This window comes from Channa argus, chromosome 24 (assembly GCF_033026475.1).
Source record: "Channa argus isolate prfri chromosome 24, Channa argus male v1.0, whole genome shotgun sequence".
In the NCBI taxonomy this organism is placed as follows: Eukaryota; Metazoa; Chordata; class Actinopteri; order Anabantiformes; family Channidae; genus Channa; species Channa argus.
The window spans coordinates 947,501-968,444 of NC_090220.1; the positions used below are offsets into that span (position 1 = coordinate 947,501).

At 39.5% G+C, this 20,944-nt stretch overlaps 1 protein-coding gene across 7 annotated transcripts in view; it reads left to right on the forward strand.

The window, feature by feature from the left end:
* LOC137109066 (neurexin-2-like) overlaps positions 1-20,944 on the forward strand; it is a 112,714-nt gene that overhangs the window by 70,413 nt on the left and 21,357 nt on the right. Inside the window, exon 1 of one of the 7 annotated variants that reach the window (XM_067494428.1) lies at positions 11,083-12,885. The exons of the other annotated variants lie outside the window; for them this stretch is intronic. Coding sequence (XP_067350529.1) covers positions 12,543-12,885 — 343 coding nt within the window. The 5' untranslated portion in view covers positions 11,083-12,542. Of the gene's footprint in view, positions 1-11,082; positions 12,886-20,944 lie in introns of those variants that run through there. 7 annotated transcript variants of the gene reach the window in all.

Genomic DNA, 20,944 nt, shown 5'->3' on the forward strand with positions numbered 1-20,944 from the left:
AACATTGTTCATTGGTGTTTTTGTAACGTGGCTTTGTCCATTCTTCCAACCATGCAGACAAAGGGCGTGGCAGGGTGAACATTTAAAATAATATACAAGCACACAAAAAATGTTGGGTGTTAGAGGTTGACAGGGGGGAAAGCCCCCTATGTGCCATCATAAACAACAAAAGTCCCATAAAATAGCTGCAAGAAGGCTACTTGAGGCTGTATATCAAACTGAAGTAGCCTTGGAGCAATGACTGATTTAAACAGTCACAGACAGTTTCAGATTCTATATTAACAATGATAACAGTCGGTGAGAAGGATGCATCTGCCCCTTGAGCAATGTTTCATGTGTGTAAAGGATCCATTTTAATCAGAGAGAAGAGTTTTGTTTTATAATCATGAGCAGTTTTTTAGAGGATATTTTGAAATGATATTCACACATGTTAAGGTTATTTATTGGAAAAATGGATTTTCAAAATTGCTTTGTCACTAACCAAAGAAGTAACAGACATTACAATATGCCTGCAGGTGAAGTAATCAAGAGCACAGTATAATTACAGCAACAAATGGTGTAAAAGTGGGGTCAGATGCTCGCCAAGAGGCGCGGTGCTTCTACACACAGTGAGTGCAGTCGGTGTGCAGTGATACAAGATAAAGTCTAATTTGTCTCACATTGGCAGTAAGTGCCTCTGTTGGTTTTCCATTCCCAGGATGAAATTCCCCAAAGTATCTCTCAAGGCTTAATTGCCAAATGGACAGTGCCCACCCCTTTTTGACTGTCCCTCTGTGCCCCAGTCTGCATGGGAACATGGTGGGTTACTCTTTACACCCAGACCATGTAGCAGCTGAGCTTCAGATGAATGGTGGTCTATGCTGGCTTCCTAGCTCCTTCTGCGGGGGGCTGTGCGAGAGGAGAAAGGTTACATTCAGTTTACATCATAAAGGCTAGACACAGACACAGAGGCCTACAGATTCAGAGTTTGCATCTCTCTGGCTTCGTTTCTGTCTTTCTGTCACTCTCTCTAAGACTCACAGACACAGTGGCACACTCACTTATACAACATTCACTTGCTGTCGCTCTCACAAAGTCAGAGTTCCCACTCTGTCTGCTGGGCAGTAAAATTAACCCACTCTACTGAAGAATTTAGGAAGAGAGCGTGGTAGTTATTATGACTGTCTATGCTACATTTTTGGTTGATGATTCACTATATTATTTTGACCTCTACTCCTTGAGGAGTAGCTCACTTAATTTGTTGGTTTTAGAATTCACACAGTTAGTTCACTGTGCAATGTGCAATGAGTGTGTTTCAGGGACTGTAGTATAAACGAACCTGTATCTTAACAGTCCAGCTAACGGTGAATCAGTATTCTGGTAACACCTAAGTCATAAAGACAAAATAACATTCAAAGCAACTTTGTGAAAAGTTTGTTAAAAAACTGACTTGGAAGAATTATAGCATCCTGAGTGACCATGGAAGGAGGGAGGTCACCCAGACACTCTGAATTAGTTACAAGAAAATGGCTCCTATTAAATCTTGGTTTGAATTTGCCAAAGGCATCTGGACAACTGAAGGCAACTGAAAGAAGCTGTAGCAGTACACCAAACAAAGCACATCATCACAAACACCTCGCCATGAAGCATGATGATGGCAGAACCATGCTGTGGAGATGCAGCAGGCCCTGGATTGGTTATAAAGGTAGAGGGTAAAATTAATGCAGCAAAATACAGGGAAATTCTGGAAGAAAAACCTGACGCAGTCTGCAAGAGACCTGTGACTGACAAAGCTGCACCAAAATTACTTAATGTCGATGTAGACTGAATGTCATGTATCACTGGACTGACACTGACACTAGACTCTTCTCACCTTCACCCTTTGGCCTTCCCTGCACCAATCTACCCACTCACAGACCTCAGCCATTGTCAATTCTTAGACCTGCACTCCCCCATTCTGCCCCTCCTTCTCTGTCTCTTCCGCTGTTTTGTTTCTTCTCTCAACCTGCTTTCCACAGCCCTGCTTCCTGTTTCCCAGCTTTATTTTGTAGTCCCTCTGTTCCACTTCCTGTATAGTCACGTCAGCTACTTTACCGCACATCATCAGCTCTGATTGTTTTCACCTGTTCCCTTGCCGATTTAAACCTGGCTCTCCCCACAGTGCTCTGCTAAATTTTCTCCCTGCTCTTTCTATCATCCTGGACATTGTGGTTTCCTGTTTGGACTCATTCCTACTTGGTTCTGCTTGTTGGTCTCTCACTTTTGGTGTGAGGGTTTGTTTTTTTGTTTATGTCTATCTGTCCGTCTCTGTTAACAATTGGGTTATTTGATTGTGTGAGGTTTTGGTGAATTGTTCATCCTTGCTTGTCAGCTTCTGTTAAGCTTTCACTTAGTTACTTTTTTATCCCTGTCTGCTGACCTTAGTTTTGCAGTTTGCCATGTTTATGCACATCATTTAGTTATTTGTTTATCCCTGCTTTATCTGCCTCTGGATGTATGCACCATTTGATTCAGTGTTAGTTCTGAATTAAAATATTCAGATGTTGACCCCTGTCCACCACAACATTTAAAGCAAGAGATGCTAATATATTGTGTACATATACAAAATACAATAAGTACATTAAAATTCTCTAGGTGCAATTAAGAAGATGCCCCTAAGTCAAGTAAAATAACACAGTTGCACACCACATTTAAATACATGGCACATTGGTACCATAAAGTTTTTTTTTTTTCTGGTTTGCATATTCCAAAAATATACTCCATATGGGTATTAGTGTACACACTTGGCACATGCAAAAAAAACCAACAGCTTGACATGGAGTCGACAGAGGGATTGTTTTTGGCGTATCACGATCCCCAGACTATACATCACTCTTGATATACTTCAACATTAGATGGATTTCTATACCTGAGGTCAAACTGTCTCTTTCCTTCAGCCAGAGCGACTGGCTGCTTTCTTGAGCTGTCTCTGTGGCGTAATAAAAGCTGTACTAATCCTTCACTTTCCCCAGCCCACTCTTGTAACCTATTAAAACTCACAATCCATATAAAATTGGCATTCAGCAGATTAATTTATGGAAACAGGGCATAACAAGGCAGTCAGACAGATGCAATGTTCACAGTAGCAGTGAGAGTCAAAGCCATTGTAATAACCCATATGATTCGACATAAATAGAGGGTTTGATATTAGTGCCAAGTTTTGTAGTGGTGATAAAAGCCTACTGTAAAGACTAGCAGAATATTTTTGTTTTACAAATGTGCTTTAAAACATCTTATTGTGGAGAGTGCTATTGGAGGCTCTTGTGATCCAGATTCAGCGAATACATTTTTGAAGCATTTACATATATTGTAAATTTATAGAGATGACTACCTGAGTTAAGAAGATTTTAGCAGAGCACGGCAGACGGCAGAGCTCGGAGAGGAGGCCTGGCCGGGGCCAAGTTGATTTATTTCGAGGCTCATGTTGATTCAAATTTTGTTTTTGTTGGCCAATTCACAGCAAAACTTTAAGAACCTTCTATTTAGAGAAATTTAGGCTCTTGTAAGGCAAAGTACGTTTATTTACATTATGTTTCAAGTATTTGGTGTGTTTTACATTAAATTGTTCGTACAAACACCCACCTACCCAAAGATTTCATGAGAAATCACATTATTGTGATTTATTATGCACAGCCACATGCACACATCAGCTGGTCCTTTTTTGTTCACTATTTATATTCATGCACTATCCATGTGCTCCCCCACTAACTGCATGTCATTTACAACAGAGCATTGTGATAATTGAACTGGATCATATTTTGTGCAGGTCTTTACAATATACTGGTGAGCTCTCTGTCCCTTTTTCTCTCTCTTTCTCTCACTCTCACTCTCTCTCTCTCTCTCTCTCACTCACACACACACACACACACACACACACACACACACACACACACACACACACACACAAACTCAATTACCTGCTTTTTTATTTCCTTCTATCTACCGCATCTCTTTGTCGCCTCCTCTCTTTTCCTGGCTCACTCTACAGTCATTGTACAACAAAGGGCCAGTCTCTGCATGCTCAGCAAAAGAAAACCTTTACATTTTCTTCTTTGCTCCCAATTCATTTTTGATATATTGTTCACTCACCTTTCTCTGTGTTCAATGAATAATAAAAAGATCTAAACTTCCTTCCTATAGCAAAGTAAGACACAGTTTGTTACACATTTCACTTGAGATTCAATTGTCAAGCATATAATAAAATAAGAATGGCATATGAAATTTGATTCTAGTATAGTCCCTGTATGTCCCTAATAAACAGTGGAACTATTGTTTTTTTGGTCAGTGATACTATTCATCACAAAAATTGAATTAATAGCAGATTACTTATAGTGGTATCTTCAGTCACATGTAAGACATTACTTAGATAGATAGAAGCACATAATATGCTGCCTTATGTTTGTAACTGAATTTAATTTTACTATAGCCAGATACTATATCAGATTTGGAAAAATTCTTAATTTGGGCCAACATTCCTTGCAAACATGCAAGAGTGTCAGAGTGGGCAGGGTGTGGTGGCCAGAATGGGCTAAAGAACATTTCAGCACCCAAGAAAAAGACACACTAAGGGACTAGCAGTGCATTTTACTGTAATCATGCATTAACAACCTTTGATGAAGTCACCAATGTTAGACACTTAAATTATTTGTATAACAATAATATCACCCACATGGTGAGAAGAACCACATACATGTCAGCAAACAGTCACCACTCTTAACATTACAGTGTCCAACAGCTACAGTAGCACAAATGCATTTACTCTTCTCTGTTCTGCACAGTCCTGATTCTCCCTGCTCTGATCCAGTTTTACTGAGCTTGTTACACTCTGCTCTGTCCTTTGGGAGGTTGCTGTTGTCAAATTACAATAAAAAGCTTTGATTGGTCGCTAGAGTGAGCCTTGCTTTACAAGTGAATGTTTCTATTTAATAAGCCTGTGTAAGAGGAGGCTTCCACCACACCTCTCAGAATGAAGAAGTGTTGCAGCATATTTATATAAAAAATATATGAAAAATGTTGCACCATACTATATAATTGTAATTTAATTTTAAGACTAGTACAATCAATTCACATAGTTTTATCTGGTTTCTTCTTCAGTGCCACTGTCTCTAAGTCAAACAGCATCGCTGGTCTCACCACCATCTTGAACACCTTTCCTGTGGTCCTGCACCTTCTTCACCTCTGCTCCCTGTAACCTCACTGTTCCACTTGGTTCCCTCTCATTCACACACATGTATTCTGTCTTACTGCTGCTAACCTTCATTCCTCAGATTTCCAGTGCAGACCAGCACCTCTCTAGATTTTCCTCCACCTGCTCCCTGCTCTTCTACAGATCACAATGTCATCTGCAAACATCATAGTCCAGGGAGATTCCTGTCTAACCTCATCTGTCAGCCTGTCCATCACCAGAGCAAACAAGAAGGGGCTCAGAGCTGATCCTTGATGCAGACCCACCTCCACCTTGAACTCCTCTGTCACACCTACAGCACCTCACCACGGTCTTACAGCTCTCATACATGTCCTGCACCACTCTAACATACTTCTCTGCCACTCCAGACGTCCTCATACAATACCACAGCTCCTGTCTTGGCACCCTGTCATATGCTTTCTCTAAATCTAAAAAGACACAATGCAACTCCCTCTGACCTTCTCTGTACTTTTCCATCAGCATCCTCAAAGCAAATACTGCATCTGTTGGACTCTTTCCATGCATCAAACCATATTGCTGCTCACAAATGTTCACCTCTGCCCTTAGCCGAGCTTCCACTACTCTTTCCCACAACTTCATTGTTTGGCTCATCAGCTTCTTCTGTAACTTCTTTTACAGCTCTGCACATCTCCCTTGTTCTTAAAAATGGGCACCAGTACACTTCTCCTCCAGTCCTCGGGCATCCTCTCAATCTCCAAGATCTTGTTAAACAAACTAGTCAGAAACTCTACTGCCACCTCTCCTAGACACTTCCATACCTCCACAGGTATGTCATCAGGACCAACTGCCTTTCCACTCTTCATCCTCTTCAGCGCCCTCCTCATTTCACTCTTACTAATCTTTAAAACCTTCTGCTCAACACCAGTCACCTCTTCTGCACCTCTTTGCAGTCACTGATATCTCAGATTACAACGTCTACAAAAGATGTAGTTAGAACATTGAACATCACACCTTGAATTTTTAGGTTTAGACTCATCAACCTTTCTGATACTCTGTTCAACTCTAGAACGTTCCTCACAAACTCCTCTTTCAGGATAACTCCTACTCCATTTCTCATCCTATCTGACCCATGGTAAAACAACTTGAACCCTGCTGCTAAGCTTCTAGCCTTGCTACCTTTCCACCTGGTCTCCTGGACACACAGTATGTCCACCTTCTTTCTCTGCATCATGCCAACCAACTCTCTAGCCTTCCCTGTCATAGTCCCAACATTCAAAGTCCCTACTGTCAGTCCTACACTCTTGGATTTCCTTTTCTCTCTCTGCCTAAAAACATGCCTTCCTCCTCTCCTTCTTCGACCAACAGTAGCCCAGTTTCCACCAGCATCCTGTTGGTCAACATCACCGGTGGCGGTTGTTGTTAATCCCGACTGCGACCGATCTGGTATGGAAGTCAGATTAAGTGTGGAAGTCATGATTTGCATGTTTAATTTGACATGTGTTTTACTTCAGATGCCCTTCCTCACACAACCCTCTGCATTTATCAAGAGTTGGGACTGGCACAAGAAGACACTGACTTGTGGCCCCTTGTGGTTCCATCTAGGTTTATCTGGTTTCACTTTGTTTTATACTGCTACAAGTGCATAACACAACAAAGGGAGCTAACTTAGGCCATTTAAATGGTGCACCTACAGTGACTAATTTATTTTAAGTAATTTGTATAATTGTCAATTCAAGTGTCATTCCATTTTTTGGCCAATCACTGAGAATGAGAAGAAAACTTTATATCAAACAATGAACAATGCACCAGGAAACAAGATTTAGCAGGCGGGTCACACACAGTGTTCAATTTAATAATGATTAAAAAAGAAATAGCTAGAAAATCGATACAAGAGTAAGTCATTACAATCATCATCATCATCATCATCACCACCCACTCCGGTTTAGTAACAGGACCAGCCACCTTGAAATAGTGTTGGATCCCTCCCAAGTTGTAAAAATTTTTTTTCTTTTCTTGTTCCTCCCATTCTGTGTGTGAATGCAGTATAAGAGTGGGTGCTCTCTTTTTAAATCCACACTCCCTTATGACTCTCTCAGTCAGTAAGTGGGCATTCATATGATGGAGTTTTGTAAAACCTAATCATTTGTGCCTTCGTCCGTTACCTAACTTTAAATCAAATTTCACTGAAGTTCTTCCATCATTTTGAGCCATTCTGCCAACAAACCCTCCCTAACATAAGCTTATCAGAAGTACAGTAATAGTAAAAAGACATGGTATAAAATGAGAAGATATAATATGTACTCAGCTCTCATAATAAAGTCATTTACTACAGAGCTTTAAAGCCAGTTTTCAGTTGACTTGGTGGGTATAGCTAACATCAGTTTTCCAATGAAGTTAATCATTTCTAAGTTTGAGAACAAACAAATAGTGAGGCATAGACCAGTGTGACTTTCATTCTTCAGGAAACAATGCCCTACTCAGCAGCCTTCCTCAGCAACCCTCATAAATGACACTAAAATACTTATTTTACTTACTTTTGCTAGAGAACAACAATATATAATTATTTCTTGTGACACCACAAAGCCCAGGGTTAGGAACACTAGAATGATAAAGAAAAAGTTCCAGCAACTGAAACAAAAATCAAGTCGAAACAGTGTAGAATAATTGGCACACAAAAATCAGTGCCCAACAAATGAACCATTTCTTAACATGAACATATCTAAATTACTAAGTCTGACTAAAATACATTATTTTATAAGGTCTAAATGTATAAACACATATTCCATAAACAAATAACTTATCATGAATATAGACAGGCTGGCTTGCAAAGTGTGATAATTGTATATTCATGGAGTACATGCATTCTTAATGTTTTAAGCATCTACTAAAGGGGTTAATATGTTGGACACCAAGAGGGGACCATCACAATTTGCAGTCATAGCAACAGTAAAGTACTTCACTTATTTTTGCTGGTGCTTTCTTTAATGTTGATATAATACGCAAGACAAATAGATTGATGCAAGTTGGTAATGGAGACAGGTCTTTTTCTTTGCCAGCTATCCTGCTGCTGTTTTTTCAGGCTCATCAGCAGAATTAGGCTCCTCAGCCAAGCGACAATTGTATCTTTCTCTGTGGTGACAGCTGACAGGCTTATCTATGGCTCTGGTTTTCGCTTTTGAAGGCCACAGCTAAACCATTGATGGTGGAGGTAAACAGTTCAAGCAGTTCCACTTGTCCTCATGTCTTTTGCATCAATTCAAGCACAAGATTTAGGAACTTCATTTGTTTAAACCCCACAGAATGTCTCTCTTTTTGTGGTAGGATTTCTTTGCATTGTAACATTGCAGCTGCTCTTCCTTTCCAGAAGACGTGCTAAAGCTAGTTCAAGCAAGCTCAACCTAAACAAGCAAATTAAATTTATTATTCCATGCACAACCAATAAATGTGGAACCTATTGTCACATACATGTCTTTTCAGATGAAAGTGCACTATGTCTACCAGATCTCCAAAGTTTGTAAAAAAAAAAAAAAAAAAAAGATCACTGTTTTCAGTGATTGGTTCTGGTTCTGTTTTGTTCCACTTGGTCCTGCTCGTGAATCATCTGCTGACTTGTTATAAAGATTGTTCCCAACAACCTCTATTCCAGCTGTACACTTCATACATACATCTTGAGCATTTCGGTGCCGTGTTTTTCACTGCCTCCTCCTCCCTTGCACCATTTAAGTTAGGTTTATTTTAGGTGTTGTCGCTTTGAGCCTAATGAAATCAACCAAACATCACAACTGCAGGCCATGCCTTTCAGAGGATGCTCGCATTATGAGTAATTAATCTGAAAGTGCTATGATTAATCCTGCTACTTTACCCCCTGAGGCAAGACTGGATGTCTGTGAAAAATCTTCTCTCACAAATTCTCCTGTGAACAAACAGAGCACATTTAGGTTTCTTAAGTCTTCAAAACGCTGTGCACGTCTTCTCATATCATGTCATTTACAAGTTTGTGAAAACCTGTTGGCTTGTGATCTTTCCACAAAGAAACTTATCTTTTCATAATATATATGCTATTACATATATGCAAATAGCACAAAGAGATCTGCCAAAACTATAATATGAGTTTGGGGGGAAAAAAGCATTTCTGTATATGGAACTGTAGAAATAGCAGATACAATATAAGACTATTATTTCATTTTCATAATCCAATAGCAGTCTAATGGAATTCGTGTAAGAATAAAGCTCATCGTCGTACATTAAATGCAAATTTGACGTATATCCTGTGACGTGTGTAGGAAGAGTTGTGCAGGATGCCAAGCTTAAGTAACTAATGACAAGACAAGGTTACTATCACCAAACCTCCCACTTCTTGTTATCCAGATCGCAGGGCTTTCATCGTGTTAAACAACCCTCAAGCACATGAATTGATTAATGCAAGCTATTCTTTCTAGACAGCTCTCACCAAGATATCATCACTGCCTAGAAAGATGTTCATATGCTGGAGAGCCTGAAAGATCAAGTCACTGGCTATAAATCATGCCACTACAATTTCTTGTGTCTCATGTTACTGGAAATTAAATACTGATTTTATTGGGACATGATTACATGTAAGTTAGAGGAAATTTCTCCCTTATTAGTTGTGACTGTCTTAATATTAGCTGCATAAAACGTAAAATGGCTGAAGCTTTGGTTGTTTAAATAAAACAGTCCTTGACATCATCAGAGGATTACGCTCTATGCTTGACGTTGCATTTTCACACCAAATAGCCATTAGTGTAAATGTGTCCACATGTGTCCAGACAGTGCTCTGCATTATCACTATGTCTGCTTGATTGAGCTGATCTGCAAATCTTACTGAGTAAGATAGAGAAACATATAGAAGACGATACACGTAGAATATTTAAATCTTATTCTGAGTCAGATTTGACAGATGTGAAAACAAAACACACAGCTTGTTTTCATGTTCTTAATGCCGGCAGATGAATGTCTTCGTGCTGTTAGGGCACTTGCCATTCCAGAGTGCTATGCACTCACCCCTCCTCTGTTCTTTTTGTTCAATCAGCCTCACTCCCCCACATGCCCCACCCCCCTCCCCTGCTTGAGTAATGGCCTGCGTCGACTTCTTGTCACTATGAGAGGTGGTGCTGCATGGCTTTCCTCTGTCCTCCTGTTTCCATGCGTGTCCTTCCAACCGACCAGGCAATCCCAGCTGATATCTCTATCGACCGCGATTTAGCTGATATAGCTGCAGTCTCTCTTCCTCTCCCTTTACTTCTCCCCTGCAATCTCGCTCCTCTCTTGCTCTGTTTCTCATATTTGGCTCCGTTCCCTCTACCTCCAGTCCCTGCCCACTTTGTCTCTCTATTTCTGATAACGTGTTCATCCTCCCGTGTGTCAATATGTTCCAATTCATCTTCCCATCACATTTCCCCACCCCAAAAACCTGAGAAGCTCAGAAACTGTCAGAAAAGCTCTGAACTTAGATCAGTCATAGCTTGGAATAAGTTCTGCATGGTTAAGCACCGTGAGAGTAGCTACTCAGTTCTCTAACAGAGGAGTGACTTGTATACAGATATAAAGTGAACACATCAGGCAGACAGAATAGAGCAAATTGATTTGGAGGGTAAAAACAGCAAATGTATGGCAGTGCAATGCTTAGACATGAGAGACCAGGTCTTGTTTCTCCAAAATAGATTAGACATCATAGCCTATAGCTTCCTCAGTCTAATAATAAGCTGTGTTACATCATTTTGACAGGTATTTTCTTCTCGTGCCTATTGTAGCTCTCATGTTAGGAACGCGTTCATACCAATACCCTTGTGTTCAGTCTCTAACAGCTCTGATGGCTCACCTAAATCAGGCTCCTCCTCTGCAGTATGATTCCTACGTGTTACTGCCAGGACCTGCAAGCCAGTTTGCCGTAGCATGTATTTATTCACACAACCCATTTTCTTGCCTCACTATTTCCCTGTGTGTTTGCGCCGTGGCTGCCCGTCTCTTCTTGTCTCTCTCTCCTTCCTGCCATCGCTCACCCACCCTTTCTCTCCAACAACCACCCCCCATCTCATTTGCTCACAGACTCTCTTTCTCAGATGCACACACACGCACACAAACACACACAGAGGCGCATGCTGTGCCTCAGTGGATCAGAGCCTCTGACTACAGTATGCCTTCAGAAGAGCTCCTTTATCCTGCGTTCATAAGACAACAACTTCAATCCAAGGTTGCTTTTACTGGCGTTCAGTCTGTCCTGGAATTTCACCAGTCCAGGATCAACTATGGTACGATGGTGCTTTTCAATTAGCATAATTTTTGCTGCTGCAGCCCAAGGCAACATCTTAGTCTCTGCTATCGGAGCCATCTCTTCTGAGGAGAATCACCTGCCCCAGCCAGAGACAGACACAGACAGCAGTCACGTTAACCATTCTCAGTCGGGGGCAGTACAACAGATCTGGACGAGGTAATGGGAGAGGATAAAGCAAAAAGGAGCAGCAATAAGGGGAATGCAGCAGTAGTCGTTACTGCATGAGACTGAGCAGGTGGAGTGCGTGAGAGGATCACATTCATTTGCAAGAGAAACACTTGTGTTACAGCTGCCTTCTGGTTCTGATAACCTCTGCCATACCAGAGGTTACTGTTCACTGGCTTTGCTGCATCTGTGAGAGAGTAAATGAGGAGCTGCTGAAATTTTATTTATTTATTTTGTGGATTTTCTTTGCTACGGTGCTGCTGCAGATACTGCTCCCTCTCTTTCTCTCTCTCTTCCCCTCCCTATCTCTGTTCTGTTCTCTTTCCCTGGCTGAAGGGGAACAAAACCACTGGTTCCTGCATCACCCTTCATCGCTGCATCTTCACTTGTGCATATTTTTATCTCCTTCTGCTTAATGAAATGATCCAGCTTCCTACAGAAGCGTGTTATGGTTCTACTGCGGTGGATGGGCACTTGTCTTAGTGGGCAGACTCAGCTGCCCTCAAGCTTTATCTGTGAGCAATGGAGACTCCTATCAGAATTCTTGTCACATGAAGCTCCGTCCTGCCACTTTTTGTGTGTAAATATTATGGTTAAGCAAAAACGTTTGTTTGAAATTACAGGTGGATTTGCCTGCATTCTTTTTTGGATGTGTGTCTTTTCTGTGATGTGGATACACTCAGCTCTTTTTTCTTGGGATGGTTTTCTGTGCAGCAGACATCAAAATGTTAACCAAAAATAGATAAGCTGCTTGCTTTTCAGTTTCATCTGCAACCGCATTGCATTTTGACTGTTTTCCTTAAATCCATTTTTGTTTCGTTTTTTCTCACAAAATCAAAGGATATTGTTTTCATAATCTATGGACTCCCTAACTAAACCAAGGGATAATGAAAGTGATGGGATGGACTGATTGTGACTGAGATGCCCTGTGGTCTTCAATTTGAATTGCCAGGAACCAAAGCTTGGCCAAGTTTCCTGTCCTGGGCCCATGTGGATCTAATATACATGGGTAGACTCTTAGCAGCCACTCCGGCGCTTGGACAGCGCAGCCGTTGGTCACACTTTAGCCTAGGCATGGGCCTAAGTTATTGTTCAAGACTAGTGTTCTGGTTCACATTGCTTACTCTACTCCCCATCCAGACTGGAACAGCACGTGTGTCTTCTAGTCTTAGTACCACACACCATGTCCACCATTTCCACAATAAGCATGGCACCGTTCCTATTGCCATCAACAGGATGCCTTTTCTCACGAGAGGGGGGCATGGTAAGACATCTCCCTTCAACATTAACAAGCTGCTGTTTTCTGCCTTACTAATGCATCATTTTGCTCTAATTCTCAAGGGTTGTGAATAATCATAATCTGGTATAAGCATTCTATCGTCCTTGACATATTTGTTTTGGTAGCTTTGGCATTTCAAAGGTAGAAAGGATTTAGTTTTGTTTGACACTGTTGGTGGCTCACTTGTGACATACAGTGGGATAATGGATCCTTCACCAACTATGGATGTGCTGCAGACTCTGTGCATCATTAAGTCCCTTTACTGGCACATCAGTGTCAGTATTGGTTGCCCTTTCCAAGATGCTCCAGTATCAGAGAACCTCTGTTCATTTTATTGGAACTACACATCAATTGCATGCTGAATCATCATTGCAAATCTCTTTATCTTCCTCTATATTGTCTTGTTTGTTGAAGCAGTGGAATGCACTCCCTGTGATGGAGCCTGTTTTTGTGTGAAAGGTGATTGCTAGAATTAGTTGCACATTACAACATGCATAACATGATTATGTCTACAGAGTTAGAGAAAGCAACAGGGATTTCTTGAGGTTTTTCTTGGGTGCAGTCATAGGATAGTTTACTCAATTTTTATATATAATTTATCTTGATAAACTGTTCTCCATGGTGTATTTTTTTTAGTATAATTTGTGTTCAACAGAGGGATATAAAGCATTGACCTATCCTCAACAATCTACATCAAATTTGCTACACTACCTCAAATGGCTCCTTCAAAGTCCTGACACCAGAGTCATTGCTTCCATTTATATCACACTTGGACATTTCTGTCCTAAGACTTGCTTTTATTCTTGTAAAAAGAGGCTCAATAGATTCCTAGTGTCTTTTTCACCACAGCAGTTTTGTCAATTGCGAAGCGGCAAAAAAATTTGATAAATTACATCTGTGCTATTATAGCCATATCATTCTGGACCAGGCTTCTACAGGCAAGGCACAGCCCGTGATCAAACAGGCCTATAAAAAAACACTTCAAAGAACTCACTGATAAATTTTCAATTACCTCTATTGTAGATTTTGTACTGTAGGTTGTTCTGAAGTATGCACTTCAGAGCAAGAAATTCAATTTACTGCAACATAAATGATACAGACAGTACTTGTGATTTAAAAGTCATGTCGACACTGTGGGACTTAATGCAAATGCAGATTTTGATTAATAATGATTGGCGCAGTGTTCACCAGTTTACATCTTAGACACTTAATCTATGATTTTGTGTGTGTGTGTGTGTGTGTGTGTGTGTGTGTGTGTGTGTTGTTCTGGGGGCCCCTGGGCTATGGCTATTTATAGGCCACCCACCTTGCTGCACAGCTTCACACATCTTAAACACAGGTTATTTTACTGGTTATTGTCACATCAAAGTGTTTCCAGTATGTGGAAAGTTCTTAGACACAGTCTACCTTTGTTTAAACAAAGTAAACTTATCAGAGTTTATCTACAAAATAGTAGTAACTACCAATCAAAGTAAACAGAGGCATTCAAGTTGCAGAAGAATGCAGTTTTTAGGCCTGCAATTAGCCAATCAACATAAATCTGCATCAGTTTTCTCAACAATCTCCATGTGTTTTTCAGGTCATTTTATCCTAAATGCCATTCTTCAGTTTCGGCTTTTCTAGTGTAAATATTTGCAATTTGAAAATATCACTATGCACTCTGGAAAATTAAAATGACATTTTATGACATGTTATATCGAAAACAACAATCATTTATGAATTGTTGGGAAAAAGATAGTAATGAAAATAGTAATTTGTCAAAACTCCAAGTGTACTTACTCTGTAATTACTGTCCATCTTGTTATCACCAAAAAATGTTGTGTGTGTGTATATACATTTTCCAAGTACAAGTCACCAAAAATGGATCAGTGGCCATAACTTAAACTTAACACTGTTTTCACATTAAAGCAGCTCCTAGGTTGCATTTCACTGTTTAAGAACTTCTTTGTAATTTGGTTGACAGTTTAACTGAACCTTAGATGAAGCAATGGAAAGACTAGAACTGCAGCATGTTTTCAGATTGTCAACTCTGTCAACTCAATAATTAACTATATTTCAAAGCAACCTGACCCACAGTTCTTGGAAGTGACATATTGCAATCACATCCTCTCATTTTCAGACCCTTAAAGCCACATTTAGCAGTCTTGGTGTGAAAAGCTCAGGCTGAAAAGGTAAAACATCATATTTCAAAGCTAGCCATGCAAAAATACATGGTGATGGTGAGTACTCATTAACTGGCTGTAAGTGATACAAAGAGCAGTTTGCACAACTTTTAGTTAAACATCAGGCCTTTGTGAAACCACTGTGACTAACCACAGTGACGAGCCCATTTTAAATTAAACTCTATAGGAGTAAGGGCCACAAAACTACAATAGCTAAAATTGTCAGTTCAGGTTACCAGCAAAATGAAGTGAAAGCTCCAATTTTAAATTTGAAACGCAGACAGTGGATGAGCATTTTCAACAATGAATGCAGACTCATTCATGACACAAATATGCCACATCTATTATCAGTGCTAAAATGTGTTTTGTGTACACAGTGATGTGGTTAAATATGACTTGCTCATCCGATCGTCCTAGGCTTGCGACATTATTTTTTCAACTAAAATGTAGGCATTGTATCTAGGTGAGTCAAAATGATGGTTCCATGTGCCAAGATTTATAGCCTGGTCCATATAAAAAGGACTAATTACAAGTGTTGCACTGAATAAAGAAGTCCTCATTTCAAACGAAGCCAGATCTTAACTTGAGACTAAGTATGTAACTAACATGCTGACTCTTAACACAGGTCAAAAACTGACCCTGCAGCGCCACAATAACTCACAATGTTTTAACTCACAACTAGATGTAGGAAGTGTTTTAGAGCAAGGATTTGTTAAACCAGCCCTCTAACCACTGAGAGAGCTAGCTAATGCTTTGACCCTGTGTGCCAGAGACCTTGTATGCTCTCAACTAGATTGCAAAACAGATTGCACTATAGATGACCCCTCGTCATACTCTCAACACACCCGCATGTTCAACACACTCAGTTAAAATCTGCTGCACTTCATCCTCCAGGGCCCCCATGTTGGTGTAAGAACTGTCTGGCTGCGGTAAGGAAAAGAGCAGCTAATGCTTCCAGAGAGATGCCTCAAGTGAAAAAAAAAAGGTTTAGTGAGTTCTGGTGATACTGTTTGCTGAAGCACAATTCAATGTTCAAAGTCTGAATTCAACATAAAGTATATTATCCTTAGATCAGCGTATGTGTAAAGATGTATGTGTAGTTTCTCCCAGGAGCAAAAGCTGCAGAAAGGAACCGCAAAGGGATATGGGCATCTAAAGGTTTATCAGAGATGGCTCAATTTCCTCCAAGTCACATACTACATTACCCTCAAGTGGTTATGCAGACAGGAACACTTATTTCTTGTGTACAATCATACATATACACACAAACAATAAAAGCATGTGTAACAACAGAATTTCTCTTTTTATAGGTTTAGGTTTTTATAACTGACACAGTATTATCATATTATCACCATTCTGTAATAGACTGGAAATATGTTGGTAGTGTCATTGAAATAACAGACAGCAATTGTCATATTAAATTTGTTACTCGTTTGTTAGGGAAGAGGGTAAAGAAATGGCATGTAGGAGCAGAATTTAGAGACCATGGTAGCAGGGCTCTGCTCTAGATCTGCAGCAAAGCAGCATGAGCATGAGAATGTAAACGTGAACTGAGAGGGAGAAAACGCTGGCTGTAATGGGAAGACAAGAAAGAACTGCAGAGTTGTTTTCTCTAACACACAAAGGATGTATTGTGTACAGTATATGTAATTTGTTGTGCAATGTCTGTGTTGTTGCTAAGGGTTTGAAATGTATTTTCCAAGAATATGAATAGTGATGACTAACAATAAGGGGGATAATGTTTTTTCTTTTTTATTGAAAATCAGCAAGGTCACAGGAAACCAAAAAAACTGGTTTAACTTTGAAGGTTACAGTATGATTGTTCTGTGTGTGGTAACTCTTAGCAGGAGCAGTGTGAGGTTGCAGATGGTTGAGTATGGGGGATGGTAACAGACCTACACTGTCTTCAACCTCCCCATAAGCAACATATTGGACAGACATTAATACTTGAAATCTGAACAGCAAAGGACACACTAAAGGTTTATTGCAATTTTAGTGGAATGGAAAATTACTCCAGTAATGCAACTCAAATAAAGCTTTAAGAGAATGAACAGTTAATGATGATATCGACAGCATGAAAATGTATTCTACATACTGCATCATGGAAGAGCCTGCATACTGGGCAAATAACTAAATGCAAATATATAAAATCTCTATACTTAAAAAAAAAGGCCAGCCATAAATAGCTCATACAAAGATTTATACAAAACTTTAAATGCAAAAAATTTTCAGCAAATATAAAGGACATTTAAATGTTTTTTTTTTTTTTTTTTTTTTTATTTAATCGCAGTAAATTATAGCGAATTTTAACCAAGACAATATTAAAATTCACACAGATATTCCAGTAATGACGGTATACAATTTTAACACATTTTTCGGTAAACCTGAAATGGTAAATGGTAAATGTTCTGCACTTATATAGCTCTTTTCTACCTATTGGCCCTCAAAGTGCTTTACATTGCTTCTTATTCACCCATTCACACTAACATTCACACACACTCTCATACACCGATGGGGGAGCTGCTATGCAGCTGGCCAACACTCACCAGGAGCAACTAAGTTGGGGTTCAGTGTCTTGCTCAAGGGCACATTTACCATGTGTGACTGAACCAACAACTGTGAGATTGGTGGACAACCGCTCTACCTTCCTGCGCCACAGTCGCAACTCAGAGAGGACTCAGAGGATGTAAAGGCCACAAAAAATGTTTTCTTATTATGGTCTTTTTATGTGCCACTATGGTGCTTTTATGCATAAAAGTGTAGCTGTGTACTACAAGTGTAGTTGTTAGTTTGCATTAGGGTGAAGAAGTAATACAGTGTTTTGGAATAGAATTTGAGTTAAAACACTCACCGTGACCCAAATCTGTAAAAAACCTTAATATTAGCACAGAAGAAACAGGTTGTTTAAGGCACTCTGAACTGCACACATTCAATTTGAGAGCTGATAGTGTGGACACATCTTGCTGATGGGAACAGAAACTCAACCATAACCCAGCTGAAGTCTGTGTTTCAGCTGCATGTGCACTATTTAAGATTAATACATATTCCTTTAATCATCCATTCAAATTTAGTTGATTTGATCGATTTAATTCTTAAACTCTGTTTACTGCTGCATGTGATGGCTCTTTCGAACTTGAACACCACATTTTAACTAACCATATGTCCTCTCTGTCAGGCTTTAGGCTGCACTATTCATTTTCATGATTTCACTGAGCTGTATTTAATAGACCATGGAAGAAGTGTGTCTTGGTCACCATTAGTCAGACGACAAATTTAAACGCAATATCTCTCCATAAGTCTCAGTTTCTTTAAAACTGCTCCCAGTTTATAGATTACATATCCCTAATCAATCTGCCTTTATTCAGTAAAATGTGCTTGTTGCCCTACAAAAACGGTCTTAGCTTAAAGTTTTAAGCAAACTGTAAACTGTAGTGCACTGCACTGTTGTTTTGCTCTGCTGTGAGCTGCAGGTTACTGACTTTGTACTTATACACCCATAATGTGGGCTCAATCCAGTAGAAATAGAACTATACTTGCTACTAGTGTTATAGCTATGCAAGTGTAACATCCTGTTCCATTGCTTTGTGTTTGTGTTACAGCTGATACTAGTTGCTATTTGTGTACTTATTTTTCAGCCTCTAAAGTCATATTTAGTAATATTATACAGCTAATACTCACCAATTCACTCAGATCACACAAATTCTCTTCAACAGCAAGCTCAGGGTGTACACGCGCGAACACTGTGCCAATCATATACCTTAACCTTTATGTGTGACGCTAGCGTCTTGGTGTATTTTGCAAGTCCTATGAGCATGTTGCTTCATCCCACATGTATTTAGCTGGCTAAGAGCACAAATGAAAAGGACAGGATCTTTGAGTGGGTAGCATGCATCTTGGCACAAACAAAGAATCCATAGTGTTGAATTTATTGTGCAGAGATCCATTAGGACATGACAGCCAATCATGTTACGCGTTATTGAAATTCAGGGGCTTTACTGACCCCATTACCTTCCTGTAAAAAGCAAACAAGCCTATAATATCCCTCTACGATTGTGTTGATCTCTGCAATGTATCAGGCCAACAAAAGGGGTTTATTGTGCTTACAATAAAAGTCTTTATCGTGAAGATGCTGTAACATCCATATAATGTTCATGAATAATTGAGGACACAGGTAGCATTACAATGCTGATGCACAGACAATTATTGAGCTTCCTACCTAACAATGATATGAACTATAGCATGCACTGTATTTTGCAGCTTATTCTGACTCAGATTCCTATTATTCCTATCCAGATGCATTGAACGGCCGTGAGACCAGAGTAGCATTAGCAGTAGAGCAGACCAGAGTAGAGCATTCCCTTGAGATTAGACAGAGAGAGAAGAGAGCTGCTCCAAGGGAGAGAACTGTGATCTTTATATTCATAATCTTAACAAGACTGATTTACTGTCTTTACAAGGCTGATTTACTGTCTGCTTTAGTTGATGCAGATCAACCACAGCGAGAAATAAAGAAACAGGGAAAGGCACAACAGGGAGGCAAAAAGATGTAATGAAATGCTTTAATGCTACACTCCAGCAGGAGTGCTGCTATCTATAGATAGAGGCTTGTGTGTTTTCCTGCAGGTGCATTAGTATTCCATATTTTATGATGCACATTGCAGTGGGGCATGTTACCCTTAATTCCCCCTACACACTACACAGTAAAGTTCCCAATTTCATTAGCTGTGTGTAATGAGGGGTTTTCCTGCCTCCGATCAGCATAAGACCATCAGTCAATGTGATCAAACCCCCTATTTAATTAAAATCGTATTATACTATTGATGCACAGTGGTTTAATCCTCATACATCCAACTATGAAATCATACAGCTATCTAAATGACATGAACTTTCACAAGTCATTTATACGGGAATCTTTCCCATTTTTAATAACTTCCCCACGTGACGTCAATGCTGCATAATGTAAAATGTGATATTACGCATGAAGTTGTTTTTTAATATGAAACATCTTAAACTTATTTGCTTTTTGTCTCTTACATTCCATATATATGTTTTACATCAGAAATTCATGTGGCCTTTTTGAAGGCAGATTGTACAACATATAGTTAAAATGATCTTGCTTTTCCATTTGTAACATTGCTCAATGTGATGCATATTGATAATATAAGAAACCGGTTTTTAGTCAACTAAATTCTCTCCTTTCAAATTCTGTTCAAGGCTGTACTGCTCAGTGAAATTGGATCTCTTGAGAACATCGTGACAGGCCACATCATGGCTTATCTGCTTGTTTGTTTGTCTTCACAAGAAAAAAAAAACTTGAAATAATAAAGGGTTCTAAGGTAAATAAAATTCAATATACCCCTTCAATAAATACCACCAGGTTGGATTGTTGTGAATGGTGTGTAGGGTTTAAGGTGCTATAACCTCTATAACTTTGTACAACTCATTTTATTAAGCAGAAATGAGGACTGAGAATGCAGATCAGTCCAATGTGACATCAAGTTATCAATTACAATGTTAATGTTTTAATGCCACTGAGCCACATTTGACTGCAATTCTAGACATTAATTAATAAAAATTGTAAAAATTGAGACCACTTATTGCCTGGTAGAGTTAAGAACACAGAATCTAAAATATAAAGTTTAAATACAAATGTGTGACACACAACAAAAGGTAAATATGGAAACATCAGGACACATTGAATAAAATACAATAACATTTAAAAAAAAGTTTTTTTAATGAAACAAATTTGAGAAAATTTGAAAAAAGCTATATACAGAAGAATTTAGTGTGCAGTGGAAAGTGGTGCAACTTAAAAGTGAGAGTGTCTGACCGTAGGTTTGGGGGTTATCTGGGGGGGATTGGGGCATTGTTCAGCAGGGTGA